Genomic DNA, 14,227 nt, shown 5'->3' on the forward strand with positions numbered 1-14,227 from the left:
CAAACTTAGTGGCCTCTCAAGGAAAATGAGCACATGTCTCTGTCACCACTTTCTTTATGATGCCCTTAAATTCATTGATGGATATGTGTTTGGGATCTTTTTTTTCCCCAAATCTGTCTATTGAGATTTTCCAAATAAAGCAGATAGAAAGCACAATTATATCTGGTCAGTCCAATAGTGACACAACAAAAATTTAGCAGTAAGTAAAATAAGAACAATACAAAACCAAGACAGGACTAAGACAAGACAAATACCACAAACCAAATCAGTATCCAGAACAAGACAAAGAACAAAACAATATAGTAGTAAAAATAAAATATGAAAATATGTGCATGATGACAAAAAATCACACTAAATACTTAAACATATAATGCATAACTGTTCTTGGAATCTCCTCTGTCTTAAAACTTGGAGGAGATTCATTTTTCAGTATACATTTCTTATGAAATATGTTACAGTGATTAATACACTGCATTTTTAATTAAACTGAACAATAGGCATGTCATTTAATAAGTAGAAACAGGGCTATAAATCCCAAAACAAAGGTGTCTTTTCTTTTGTATGAAGGACAGTTTGGTGAGTTATCCTTGGATATTTTTATAAGAGAGAGATATAATTTATTTTCTCCCTCTAATCTAGATTGGATAAAACATGGACGGTTTCTTTAATAAAACACACAATCACACAGAATATGCAGAATAAATACACTTTTTGAAATCATAAATATATACTACAGCTGCCACTCCTCATTCAACTGTACGACGTCACATATTTGTTTTCACATGTCACATGGTCAGGGCCCGCATTCTGCGCGCACTGATTGGCTCGAAAAGTTTACAGCGCTTTAATTCTCTGCTTGTGATTGGCCTTTAGAGACGTCACTCAATGACGTACACCTGTCAGCCTCTGCCGTCCACCGAGCAGTCAAGTCAGACAGACAACGGCTGAACGGCTGTTCTGGGAGTGTTTTATGGCTGCCGACTCAGCACGACATCCAGTAATTTGTTGAATTTAGGAAATACTCGGTGTTTTTAGAGGCCGGGAAAACCTCCGCGCCATATTGGAGCGAGGAGTGTAATTGAGACGAAGTCGACTGAATGTGGACACGGCTAACTTTTAAGTGCTAAATGAGTCGTCGAGCGAAATTCAACTTCACCGACCGCGGATAGTTCTGAAAACACACTCAGCGGAAGTCTAACTAGGATTAAAAGCGGTGCTTGAAGACGTGGACTTTGTGTTTTTACGAAGAGCTACATGAATTTAACGGGGCGACTGTTTTCGGTAACTTTTCTGTGTCGACAGCGGTGCAAACTGTTGTAGTGGCGTACTAACGTCGGCTAATTTTAGCTAGCTAGCTAGGTACGTTAGCAAGCCGCCTAGCAGCACAGTAGTTTACTACTGTCAGGAGTTTCCAAGGAATTCAGGCAACTTTTTTAATGACAATGTCTTTCATATGTGTTGCCACAGGTAGACATTTTGCAAACACGACAAAGCAGTAAAAAACACATTAAATTTGGAAACTAAAGCGATCATTTTCTGGTATTTGTAACTCCAGGTTACACTGCGGGCAATGTCATGAGTTGTAGTTTGGCTTTCTGGTTCGTGTTTTGAAAATTGTCACCGTGTTTCAGCAAGCAAGTTACCCAAATGATGCAGTCTTTGGACACAATCTAACCCCAATACCGAGCGACCATGTTGGATCTTACAGAATAGCGTCCGACTTTTGCAGGAGACGAGCTTCAGGTCGTGCAGTTGGCTCCGGTATTTTTTGCGCTGATGCGAACAGAAGAGGAAAACTTTCATTCGTCCTAGGGATCCAGTAGCTCGTCTGAAGTCTCCGTCGGTTTGTGCATCAAAATGTCGGCCATCTCCGCAGCCGAGAAAGTGGACGGGTTTACGAGAAAGTCCATGAGGAAGGCCCAGAAACAGAGAAAATCCCAAGGCTCTTCTCAGTACCGCACACACAGCGCTCCGGTCGAGCTTTCACCGCTGCCTCAGCTCAAAGGTACGGTAAGAGGATGAAGGGGTCTGCCGCTTAAAATAGGCTATGTGTGTGTGTGTGTTATGTGTACTGCTAGATGTGCAGCACTTCAATTCAGCATGCAGACCATTACCAGGATTGCAGCACACATAGAAGTGAATGCAATTTGCACAAATACTTAACACATTTGACTCTACATACAGTGTACATAATGTCTGCTGCACAGGGAGAAAACAGTGGTGAAAGTTGTGGGTGCCAAACATTTCCCTCAGTTATTTGCTGCAAAATTTGACCACAGGGCATTACTTCTAAAGTGCATTACATCAGTGTTGTGCTCTTTGTGTAAAATACTGCATTTTGTCAACACTTTTGTTTACTCTCGCATCACAGTTGCTTTGGGCTTGCTTTCAAGTTACAGAGACTCAGAGTAGCCTCACTTGGAGTACTTGGGGCTGAATTAACATGCAGAGACACATCCAGAGAGTGGTGTTGAACAAGGGGTTAAGAGGGATTTACTCTTTTGCATCAAGGTGTTGTGGAGGCACAGAGAAGTGACTGCAGTTTGGGGCTCAGGAGAAACCATGTGCAAACACAAGACCTATGATTGCTCTGTGATTGCTTGTGTTTTCCTCCTGTATGCTGATGCTGTGAGAGACTGTTCATAGTGAAGACAACAGTTGAAGAAAGGTTCAGTAATCCTTTCTCAGCGGCTTGACAAGTTTATATTTCATGACGTTACAAAGGCATTTCCAGTGCAAACATGCCGAATTATAACTCAAGTGCTGTGCAAAAGGCAGGATTGCTGGAACGCCTCGACAAAGAAGCCCACAGCTGGCTTAACTCATTCCCATTCATTCCCAGACACAATCTAAATCATCTCGGCAAGTCTGAAGAATTTGAACTTGTAGCTTGCAGGTCTTTACAAGCACTTCACACAATTGAAAGGTGCTTGGTGAGCGTTATCACAGTGATGCACCTGAGAAAATGAGAACTACCTGTTGAACATAAAGCAGTTTGTTAGTTTTTACAGCTTGTCTTTCATTGGGCTCATCTGTACCCTGAAGGGACATGCGCGCATAGCATTGCACAGTGGATGGATGTCAGTGGCAACTTGCAAGCACTAGGCCTTAGAATAGTGCGGCGGAGAATACAGAGAATACAGTGTGTAAATACAACAGTTATATAAAGTTTCCAACCCTTGCAGTGTTTAATAAAGCTGGCAGTTTGTTTCCCCAGTGAAGAGTTATACATTTTGTACTTGCACGTTGAACTGTTTTAAACTCTCCCCATGCAAAGTATTTCAGCACAGACACAATGATCCGGTGTCATTATAGCTCATTAACATGCTTTTGGTAGTTGGCAGCAGTTAAATTTCTGTTTGAAAGCTGCACTGGCAAAAACTTGTAATGAATCCAAAACAAACTTGGACCCATTTTGCCCGTTTGTTGTGCTATTAAACACGTCATACATAAAACAATCTCACCTCTTCCTTATACTTAAGTCATATTTGTCCTTAAAAAAACTGCAGTAACGTGACAAATCTAAGCACGCACCTGACGAGATACCTGTCTGTTGTCTTCCTGTAGCCTGCGGTTAAAACTGACAGAGCTGAGCCCTCTTACAACTGTGTGTATTTAAGTTCCACTCACAACAATTTGTGCATTTCCACTGTGTACTTAAACGTGTTTGCACAAGTTATGTCACTGTAGGGCAGCATACACCTTGCACTGTTTACATCAAGCTACCATGAGGAACGCATTTAAATTTCACGAATTCACGTTACATATAAAATGGATTGATTGAGGAATGGAAATACTGAATTTGAGTATTCATTAAATGGCTGTCTACCAATCTATAGTATATCAGAGATAGATATAGACATATAACATTACCAATAACTATATATATGACACTAACCAATATTAAATCTTATTGTGAGCCACAAAAAGCATTGTTGAGGTATTGACACTTGCATATAACAGGTTATATGTCATTTTTTTGTATGTGTTTGAGAGAAGCCAAAGACAAATTTGAGGTGGACAATAAAGTTACCTATCCATCTATCTTTAAAAATTCAAAATGGCGGTGTACCATTTAATGACTAATTTGCCCACACTTACAAAGACAAGCCTCAACAGCTTATCATCTGTGTTTATGACACTGGAGGAACGAGCACAGTCGAAGTACGAAAGACTTGTCTGATCAAGTTTAGTTGAAACTTTTAAACATGAATCAGCTTCTCAAGACGATGAAAACAAAATGTCACAAATGAGTGTATATTGACGCCGACTGCTGTCTTACAAATTTTGTTGTAATGTAGGAAAAATGCAGTGTTTAATAATTCATTTTGAATCTTGTATGATGCGTACGGGGAGCAGATAGTGAAAGGAAGTGCAGGAGTTGAAACACTTGGTATGATTTTCCCAAACTAGAGCGCTGCACTACAACAACACCCCAAACTGACTTGAACCAGCATGGCAGCAACTGCTTTGTTGACAAGTGTGAAAGTGACAGCTAAATTATCCGACTTTTTTCCACTAAAAGCTTGGGTGATTTATGCCTTGTCATGGTGACTACTGTTGGTATAGAATTAAGGGAATCTGTGTTTCAGTTATTTTCTATACTCTCGTTTTTTAAAAGGGTGTGCAGATTTTTCAGCTGACTTCAAAGTCATCAAGCTCTTGCTACTGAAATAATGATGCATGTCTTATTATGGTATGCAAGCCTGTCTGTCTTTGAGACATTTCTCTTTTTGATAGTTCACATATCAGGGTTGAGTATTTTACTATAATTCAAGTAGAATGTTTTTGTATTGATGTCATGTGGTGTTGTAATTAATTATCTACAGAGCTGGAAAGTGTTTACTGTGAAGGAGCTTTTATCATGTGATGTACATCGAAGTGTTGAGCTAACAGCACCAGGGCGCTCACTAAAAGTTCTATTCCTGCAGGTTGAGGGACTTTTTGTGTCAGTGCATTAGTTTAAATCATTGTGGGAGAGTTTCTACAAATCACAGCAAAGGATAGAAGAGAGGAAATCAGAGTCTCCAAACTATGAGACAGTTTGAGTATTATATAAGATGAAAGTATTATAAGTGTCACAATGCCATTTAATACAAGAGTGAGAAACTTTAGCGCCTAAAAAAAGGAGGATTAAGTGAGCACGCTCACTAAAATGTTAAAAGTTTGCCAAAAACCTTTGATAGCAGCTCAAGTACATCAACAAATGGATTTCACTGTAGGTTACTCCACCAATACATCAGCATTAATGACTCTCAAACTGGAAAATAACATTGACAGTCAGCTCTGATGTTGCGTAGCCTTGACTGCAAACGCATGTGTCCTAGTCTTTGTAGAACTCACTTTTGTGGCAAAATCTGTGGAGACTCACTGAACATTGATGTATGAGATTGATAATTTCTAGTCTGGAATTGGAACTGAGTTGTACATAGGGATACAACAATCTGATTTTTTTCAGTCATGATACCTGAGCTTTTGGCATCGGCAACACAGATACCAATCTGATACCTGTGTTTAATTAATAAGCTGTATGTCTCACTGTGTGGAAGTGTCTGGGATTATTGATGTATGTGCAAGGCAACATCTGGCTTGACTTAAAAATGGCTATGAGAATTTAAATTTCAGTATGTAAGTAATACAGTAGCTGAAACTGTGAACATAGAATAGAATTTGATAGAATGTCCTAATTGTTACCGATACTTTATCACATTGATCGAAAATATCCAGCTATTTGGGTCAGTATCAGCCCAATATCAAGTTTGGATTGGTGCATAGTTGTTAATAATAGCCATAAAGATTGACTTCAGTTTCCCGAATGAGTGCAAAACTATGATTATAGTCCCTGTAGTTCTGCCTTGGGTACTAGAGCATGAAATGCTCACTCACACCTAATAGGGATGGGAATTAAGTACTCGAGTACTTGCTAAAAAAAAAAAAATCTAAGGTAAGAATGTAAATTGGCATACAACAGAAGACAAGGCAGTTTGAATTTCATTTACTGAACAACCAGGCCTCAATTAGCATTAAACCATAATGTCAAGGTTAAAACTAATCAGCAAACTTTCTTTTGCTGCTGTTACATGGGATACTCACAGAGGAGGACTGTCTCAGCTCTCTTCCTGCCCAGTTAGCACAAGCTAACACCGCAGCAGCAGCTAACATCCAACATCCAACATTGGGCTTTTAAACAGTCCCAACAAACTTACACTGAAACCGAAATGGCTCGACTCTGTCATTTAACCCTTTAACAGCTGTTAGATAACATTAGTTGTGTGATGCTAACCAGAGATAATAAACAGAGAGCATGACAGCAGGGCGTGGAGGCACTGAGTGAAGCAATACGGTGTGCACAGCGCTACAATGAAATAAGATTTTACTCATTTAAATAGTAGTAAATAGCATTTTAATAGGCGTAATGTACTCTATGCATTCAGTGAATAATGACATCCAAATGAAAGACCTCTAGTACTGACGCTCATCCCTAGTACCTTTATGTACTTTGTGAAGATGGCCTGCTGTGGTCAGATTCCTTTTGCAGTGTTATAATAATCAGACACAAGTGGAGCCATTAACTATAATTAGGATATGGTTGGTGCAAGAAAGAAGTTTGATATATTATTACAGTTCTTCTGAGCATGTTCAGGACATTTAGTCCATGTTTAAGGTGGTGTGTAATCCATGAATAATTAATTCCTATTTCTGCTTGCTTTAACAAGGCCCACATTTGTGCCTCATGTTGAGGTTGTTTGCAGGACCAGTCACAATTGTTCGAACTAAATTCATTGATTCGCCATCTGTCGCCTAGTAGCACACACATTGTATGATTCATATACAGTGCATGAGTCTGTGGGTATTAATAGGCCACATGCACAGGCATAGCTGTCCACACTTACTATATGTCAAGGTGTTTATCTGTTGTAATGATTCAGATGTAATGTAATTATCTATATTATTACAAACTGAAGAATTAACATAATATACTTGTCCCCTGCTGGCAACTCCAGCCATCTGTAATTTAGGGAGAGTGCAGTAGTTGTGGCACTTTGATGCATTTAAAGGAAATAATGGTGGAGTTGTGCAGCTGTCCGTGGAGTAACCACAAAGATTTAGGTCCTAAAAGATAGTAGATTGCAAAGAAGCTTCAGCCCTCCTGCAGTGGAGAGGTTGGAGGGCTTATAGCTCCTGTTGTGTGATAGACACTGAAAAGATGAGTCACTCTGAGACCAACATTGTTGCCATGGCAGCCAGAAGCCTTGAGAGTGAGCCAGGGAAATGTTTTACTTTCCAAATACAGACTGCTTCATTTAGGTTGATATTTCTGTCACTACAGTGAGATTTTGAGCTGAGCCATGATGCCTAACTAGACCTACGCTTACGTCTGGGTGATGTGGTGATTATTGTCAATAGCTTAGATACAGTGCAGGAGAAAACTACGTCACTTGTTCCCACACAGAAAATTTAGGTTGGTGGTAGGGCTGTCATTTTTTCCAAAAATCAAGATCGAATGAATTTGACATGACACACAATTCAGTTGCTTCACAGGAAATGTCAAATTCATCCAGTGTGCTTCTGATGCTTTCTGCTGTATGGACAGCTGCGTGGCTTCTTCTTAGCTCCTTAGTACACTGAGCAATTGTCGAGTTCCCATGAGTCTGAAATACAATGATCTACAGTATATCTGTCTCATAAGCACATGTGGCCAGTAATGTCCATCCATCTGTGGCTGGAGCGGGTGTTTAGTATAGTCTTTATGTTTTCCTGTGTGGTGTCAAACAGTTTCGCTATGGGTTTTGAGATTGTGGTGCGACTTGGAATTTTATATCATGGCTCCAGATCCATCTTGAAATTGTGAAACACCTCTCCAGAAATAATACCAAAGAACTGCATATCTTTGCGTATGAATATCTTGGTGCTGATGGCCTTTTTTACGTGTTTCTGGCAAGGGGCCTGCTGAAGCTGAGTGTGCTGAACAGTAGGCAGTCAGAAGAGGTTGTACTCTTGGTGTTACTCTGCTAGTCTATGGTGCCTCTGCTGCCTTACTTGGGTGGCAAGCTAACATTAGCAGGTGAGTGTGCAGATTCGTCATCGTTATAGAGTAGCTGCTTTGTACACAGTAGACAAACAGCCTTGTCTGTTAGTTACTCCAGTGGTTCTCAAATTGCGTGCCACAACGGTATACTGGTACAAAATTGACTGTATCAGTATGTTGTGCCCACCCATTTCCTGATAAAGAGGCAAACTCTAGCTAAAGAAATTAATTTAATTGAATTTAATTTTTAAAAAACTATGGGGAACCTATTTGTTGCTTTTCATGCATGGGAATTATAAGTGTGTGACACATCAAAAGCCCTGATTGGCAGCCAGTGTGAGGGATGATAACATTTAAAAGGAGAAAGCTGTGAGTGGGACAATGGAAAGTTTTATTGTACAGAGCAAATTGCAATGTCTTAATGTCTTATGTCGTGATAAGAGTGATTACGCACGTTACAGAAGCTGTTGTGCACAGATATGAATAAAAGTGTGCCTTGAAATTTTGGTTTGCCTGTTGGTGTGCCTTGGGCATAAAAAGTTTAAAAACCACTGAGTTACTCTGCAGTGTAAAACCTGAATTACTTCCACACACCACTTCTCAGATGTTTTAGTGTCATGCTTGTCTGCTCAGGACGGCTTTGCTCACCAGTGATCTCAGTTTGTATAGCAAACAACGGGTGAACAAAAATTAGCATCTTTGCTTAAGCTTAGTTACTGACAGGTTAAGAGGGAGTGCAACAGGTTAAACTGACAGTGAAATTTTAGAGCTGCTCTACTGGATCACAAGGCAAACTGCTTTAAAGAGTCTGCCGGCTTATAAATGATCTGTTGCGCTTATAGACTGCAAATTTTGAGTTCGAACAGGTTATCACAGTTTGAAAATAAACTATGTTCGAACAAACGAACCCAAAAAAGGGTTTATTTATCTCCTTGATTTTATTTTATTGAAATTGTGATGGACATTTTAGCTATTTTCTAACATTTTAATCAAATCTAAATCAAGAAATTAATTGAAAAGGAGCCTGTTTTGATTACATCAACCTCATCAATGTCTGTTCATGGAAAACATGTTCACTTTATTGGCCTATTGATCGACAAGTGTGTGCCACACAGTCTGTTTCCATCATGTCTGCCAGCAGATGGCAGATCGATAAATAATTTTCCAGGAAATAATGGGACAAAGCTTTTGTGATGCACTGCAATGGCGTTTGTGTTCTCGTCAGTGTCATAATTGTGGCCTCTGGCAGGTTGGGATGTGCTTCCACCTTTTTGTACAAAACTGCTGCCTCAACTTTTTTTTTTTTTTTTTTTTTGCTGGCAGTCTGCTGGCTGAAGACGTGGGCTGTGTGAAGCTGTGCTCTGATACTGACCAGCTGCAACTAGGGCTGGGTGGTATTACATAATACATTTTTATCATGCAATGGGTGGTAAAGATGTATACTGCAAGATGTATACTCATAAATCATATATTTGTTTGACTTCAAGTAAGTATGCAAAATAGGGTTAGTACTTACTCATTCTCTGGAGTGACAGTGACAGTATTGTCAAGTAGCCTATGTGTTTCACGGTGAATGTGGATGTAAAATGTCATACATTATGAGTTTAGAGCTCACTATAGTGTACAGCTGATTTTGTGTTCCTGTCTACTGTTTGCTGTGGTACAACTTCTTGATTTCATTAGATAAATGTTTGCAGCTTGATACAACATACAGCAAATGCATGTTTTCCACTGCTGCCTCAAAGCCATCATTCACATGGAAACCATGTCTCATCATAGATGCACAGTTAGGGCATTCGTCATCGTCCATCTACCACTGGCTTTTCTTCAGCGACTAATTAGTGACTCAGGCAAGAATGCCTTCGTTGTGGTTTTAATTTCCCCACCGCAGCTAAAGCTGCAGCAGGGCACATTCTCAAACATTTATTATACTTTCAGAAATGTTTCCTCATTGCTTGGGCCTGCCTGTCCTCATCTCTTCACCAATCTTGTATTAGCATGCAAACATGTGCTCTAGTTTCAAAAAATGGAAGTGTATGCTCACTTGTGAACATGCTGTAAGTTGAGCTGACGTTACACTACATGACAGGACAGTTGAAAACTGTGCTATACCAGTGGAAATGATCCATATAATGGCACATCTCTCCTGTGCCATACAAATTACACCTCGTGCTGCAACTGAGGTATAGGTAAAACATTAGCCAACAGTTAGGATGCTCATCACAATATGTTAGAGCATAAGGTGAAGTCTTATTATTTTTTTGTTTTAAGTCTGTGTACGCCTGGGGATGTTTTGGTCCCCAGTTTTAGCTGCAGAGAGAGCACTCCTCACTTTCACACTGCTCTCTGGTACAGGCAGCTGCTAACCCAGACCCAGGGTGAATCCGAGTGAAACAGAGGCAGCTATCTGGAGAAGGAGAGGCCTTAAGTGGTCAGGCCCTGAGATGAATTCTATTCTCTTTTCTGCTAGAAGTGGGGAATTTGCAGCTCACAGTGACTTAATATGATATAGTCTTTGGCTTTTGTTTGGTATCTAGTACTGGCCAAAAAATGTTGTTGCACATTCCAATCCATCATTAGCATGCATTAGCTCAGAGACCTAACCTGGCTTGTTTACTTTATTTAGTGAACATCACTATCACACTGAGCGTCCTACCGAACCCCGTTCAAACAGTTTGCATTAAATCTTGCAATACAGCAAGAGGGCTCCACGCTGACTCTTCATGAACAGACAACAGACACTGTACTATGAATGTCTGTGACCTTTCTCTATTGTCAGTTGAGGTTATGCTTCACACAATAGCTCAGCCAAAAAGTGTGTCATGTCATTTGTGCGGTCTTGAAATTCACCCTCTCCAGCACCTGCTTTCCGTCCACCTTGAGTCTGATCATAATAAGCAAGTACTTGCAGCTCATATGGGGCCGTTTATGGGTGACGTGAAAGCAGACCTTGACGTGTTGAAATCTACTATCCGTGGCAGAAATAGGAATGTGCTTGGCATCCAGCCTACCAGTTGTGTTCACCCGTTTTTCCATGCACAGCACTGACCTCCCTGGACGGATCATCTAGCATTCATCTTTCTCAGCAACTGTAACACATACTCAAGTTTCAGAGTAACCCACATAGGTAATGTGAGTAAAACAGCACTAGTAGTTTCCTTACAGGCTGGATTACTTTTCATAGTACAACACTATGAAGTCCAAAATAGAACTAAACCTCTCAAGCAGGGCCCTTCAACACTTTTCAGGCCAATGAGCTTTAAGAGAGATGGAGTAGGGACCACCTGCTACATATGTTGTATAAAACTGAGCTCAACTAGAGATAAGTCTCTCTATTATTTTTGGGTCTTGTCTCGTTTGCACTTGCCTGTTGCTGTTAAGTCAGCAGCAGTTGAAGCATTGCTAAGTGTGCTAGCCTCACCCGATGAACTTTAGCCGGTGGTTTCTAAAGAGGACAGTATGAAACACTCTGTTGCCTGGAAAGTTACAAAACATACCATTGTGGCTCCGAAGGATGTCCGCACACTTGACATACCAGTACAAAAAACGTGCCACACAGTGATTTAGCTTTAGCCAGCTTTCATGATTGCAGATGGGTGACAGTTAGCCTATATCCTATTGAAGACCCGTGCTCTAAAGAGTTTAATTTCTTTCAAAGGATTAGTTTCCCTTTCATGTTTTGATCATCCTCGGACAGAGAAAAGGTTTGCCTTTCTGCTCTTGTACTTGTGTTTTTTTCTGTATATCTTTGAATGAGCATTGGAAACTGTTTTTGGTGTTAAATGGGCTTGTAATTAGAAACTAGCTGAAACAAAACCTAATATGCCCCCCCCCCCCCTTTCACTTGTTTAGACTTTAAGTCGACACCTAATGAACCTTACATCAGTAATAAATAACTGGAATTAGGGGGAAAACATTTCATATCCTCTGACCTACTTTGATTCTTCCATTCAGTTGTTAAACATGATCTTGAAACACCCTCTAAATGATGTCTGGTGAACTACTGAAACTCCCAGTTGGGTAAACAAACCTTTTAGCCACAGCTGTTACTTATTAGCATTCTGCTGGAGGATGATTGGCCAACAACAGCATCCAGTTTACGGCCCTCATTGCTGCTTTTTTAATGTTTCATACGGTGTTCTTTGATGGCAGTTTGCAGTTTTTCATTCATGCAACTGTTAACTCCATTTCAGGGTGGCTTGGTGATTAAAGACAACCACCCTCCCACCTTTCACCCTAGAGAGGATAACAGTTGATATTAGAGTTACCACTAGTGTTCTCACTATATCGCTCTTTCTGTATTTTTGCGCTCTCTCTCTCTCTCTCTCTCTCTCTCTCTCTCTCTCTCTCTCTAGTCCCTTGTCTTTTCAAACTGGAGTTGAGTACTGAAATCAAATCAATTGGTGCCAAATTTCGGTACCACAGTGCACACCTAGGTGAGAATGCTAGGTTCAGACAGAGGGCGGCTGCCCACAGAATTTCATGGCCGGCTTTGGGATGCCTCACAGCAGAGGCAGTGGAGCTCTGCTGATCCACTGGGTTCAGAGAGGAGGTGGAAGCACTGTGAAGTGCCTCAAAGTAGGGAAGCCAGTCATGGAGCTCCATCGGCTTCACAGCAAGCTGAAACTATCGCTGCAGCGTTGATAGTTTCGGTCTGTCTGGTCTTTTTTCTTAACTATTTAATTTTAGAAATAGCCTTGTATCCATGCTGTTTGTAATTGTGTTCTGTATATTACACACTTATGTCACACATTTGTCAGTTGTGTCTAAACACTGAGCGAGAGATTTGAAAAGACATGCATACATGTGCAGACACACACAGCTCTGTGTGTGATTAGAAAAGAGCAGAATTACTTGCTCAAAAATTATGTGTTTGTTATTACAAAAGTGGGTTGGACAGCGGTACCCAACTCCCAAGTATTGGTTCAAATGTGAACAGCACCCAGCCCCATTTTTCACACCATCTTCTACTCTAATTTCTCAAAGACAGTTTTAAGACTTGTGGCAACTAAAGCTGCTGATGTTTGACTTAACATTCAAGAAACTAAAACAATCCTCAATGCTTTAAATCCTAAAAAACAAATTAGGATTTGCCTCGGAATCATTATAGTTAAAGCTAAATTGTCATTGCTGTTTAAAGTTAACTTACAGCGCCACATGTCTGACATTGTTTGATAGTGCTACCTTTAGTCAGCTACTTATCTGGTTGATTGCCTTAAAGCTGATTAATGCTCCCACTGACAGTTTATTAATAGCTGGTATTTAGATCACTATCATCTGCCTTATCTTAACTATTGGGGCTGTGCAGTGACCAGGTATTGTTGTCTGTTGACTTTCAGTGGAAACATGTCGTCGTCATCATCATATGATCATATTGTGTTATGTTTTTACAAAATACAGTTAAAGATAAGATTCCTAGCAAAATGAAATGTTTTAGGACAGGTTAAACTTAATGTGTTGCCCACATGTTGTCTTATACACACACTCACACACACAAACTAACACACCCTTCTGGCAAACATGGGGCAAGCTAACAAAGTATTTCTGAGGAATGACAGGCGAGAGAAAATGTTGGTGTCAGGATTAGGCTTGAAATCATTGCTGAACTGCTGTGCTTTTACTTTTTTTATTGCCTCATATAAATGTCTCATTGGGCCTTTATTCTTTGCTATACTGTTGCTCTCTAACTGAAGAAATTATTACTATTACTATTACTATTCGAAAAATTGTCGAATAGTTGCCACGATTTTCGAATAGTGTTTTTGCTTGTGCTGCCCATCCCTAGTATGAGTAGAGGAAGTGTTCACTCACTGCTAGGCAAATTCACGAAGTATAAAATGCTGTAGGCTGAAACTGATAATGGTCACCAGCAGAAAATATTTGTATTGTCTGTGAACCTTGACAGTTATTACTGAGCTGAACTTTATACTCTTCATACTCTTTATACTCTTGTTTAATGTTGTTGTTAAGCCAGGGTTTCATTTGCTACTTCTACTACTTATATTGATAATAATATTGATAATATAGAGTTCCCACACATGTTCACGTACAAATTTTAAAACTTTTCCACGACTTCTTAAGGATCCATAATAAAATTTCCTGGACCATTCACAATTTTTAACACGAACAGAATTGTTTAGTATACTTTTCTCCACGTGCCAAGTATCGTATGGAAATTAATCTGCAACTTTTCTCAAT

The 14,227-nt window shown here is 40.0% G+C and overlaps 1 protein-coding gene across 1 annotated transcript in view; it reads left to right on the forward strand.

Annotated features, from left to right (window-relative positions):
- Positions 1-912: 912 nt before the first annotated feature.
- Positions 913-14,227, forward strand: part of ppp2r5a (protein phosphatase 2, regulatory subunit B', alpha isoform) — a 66,162-nt gene continuing 52,847 nt past the window's right edge. The window contains exon 1 of the mRNA XM_033648636.2: positions 913-2,005. Within this exon, the coding sequence (XP_033504527.1) occupies positions 1,858-2,005 (148 nt within the window). The 5' untranslated portion in view covers positions 913-1,857. The remainder of the gene's footprint in view (positions 2,006-14,227) is intronic.

The sequence above is a fragment of the Epinephelus lanceolatus genome, chromosome 13, assembly GCF_041903045.1.
Source record: "Epinephelus lanceolatus isolate andai-2023 chromosome 13, ASM4190304v1, whole genome shotgun sequence".
Lineage (NCBI taxonomy): Eukaryota > Metazoa > Chordata > Actinopteri > Perciformes > Serranidae > Epinephelus > Epinephelus lanceolatus.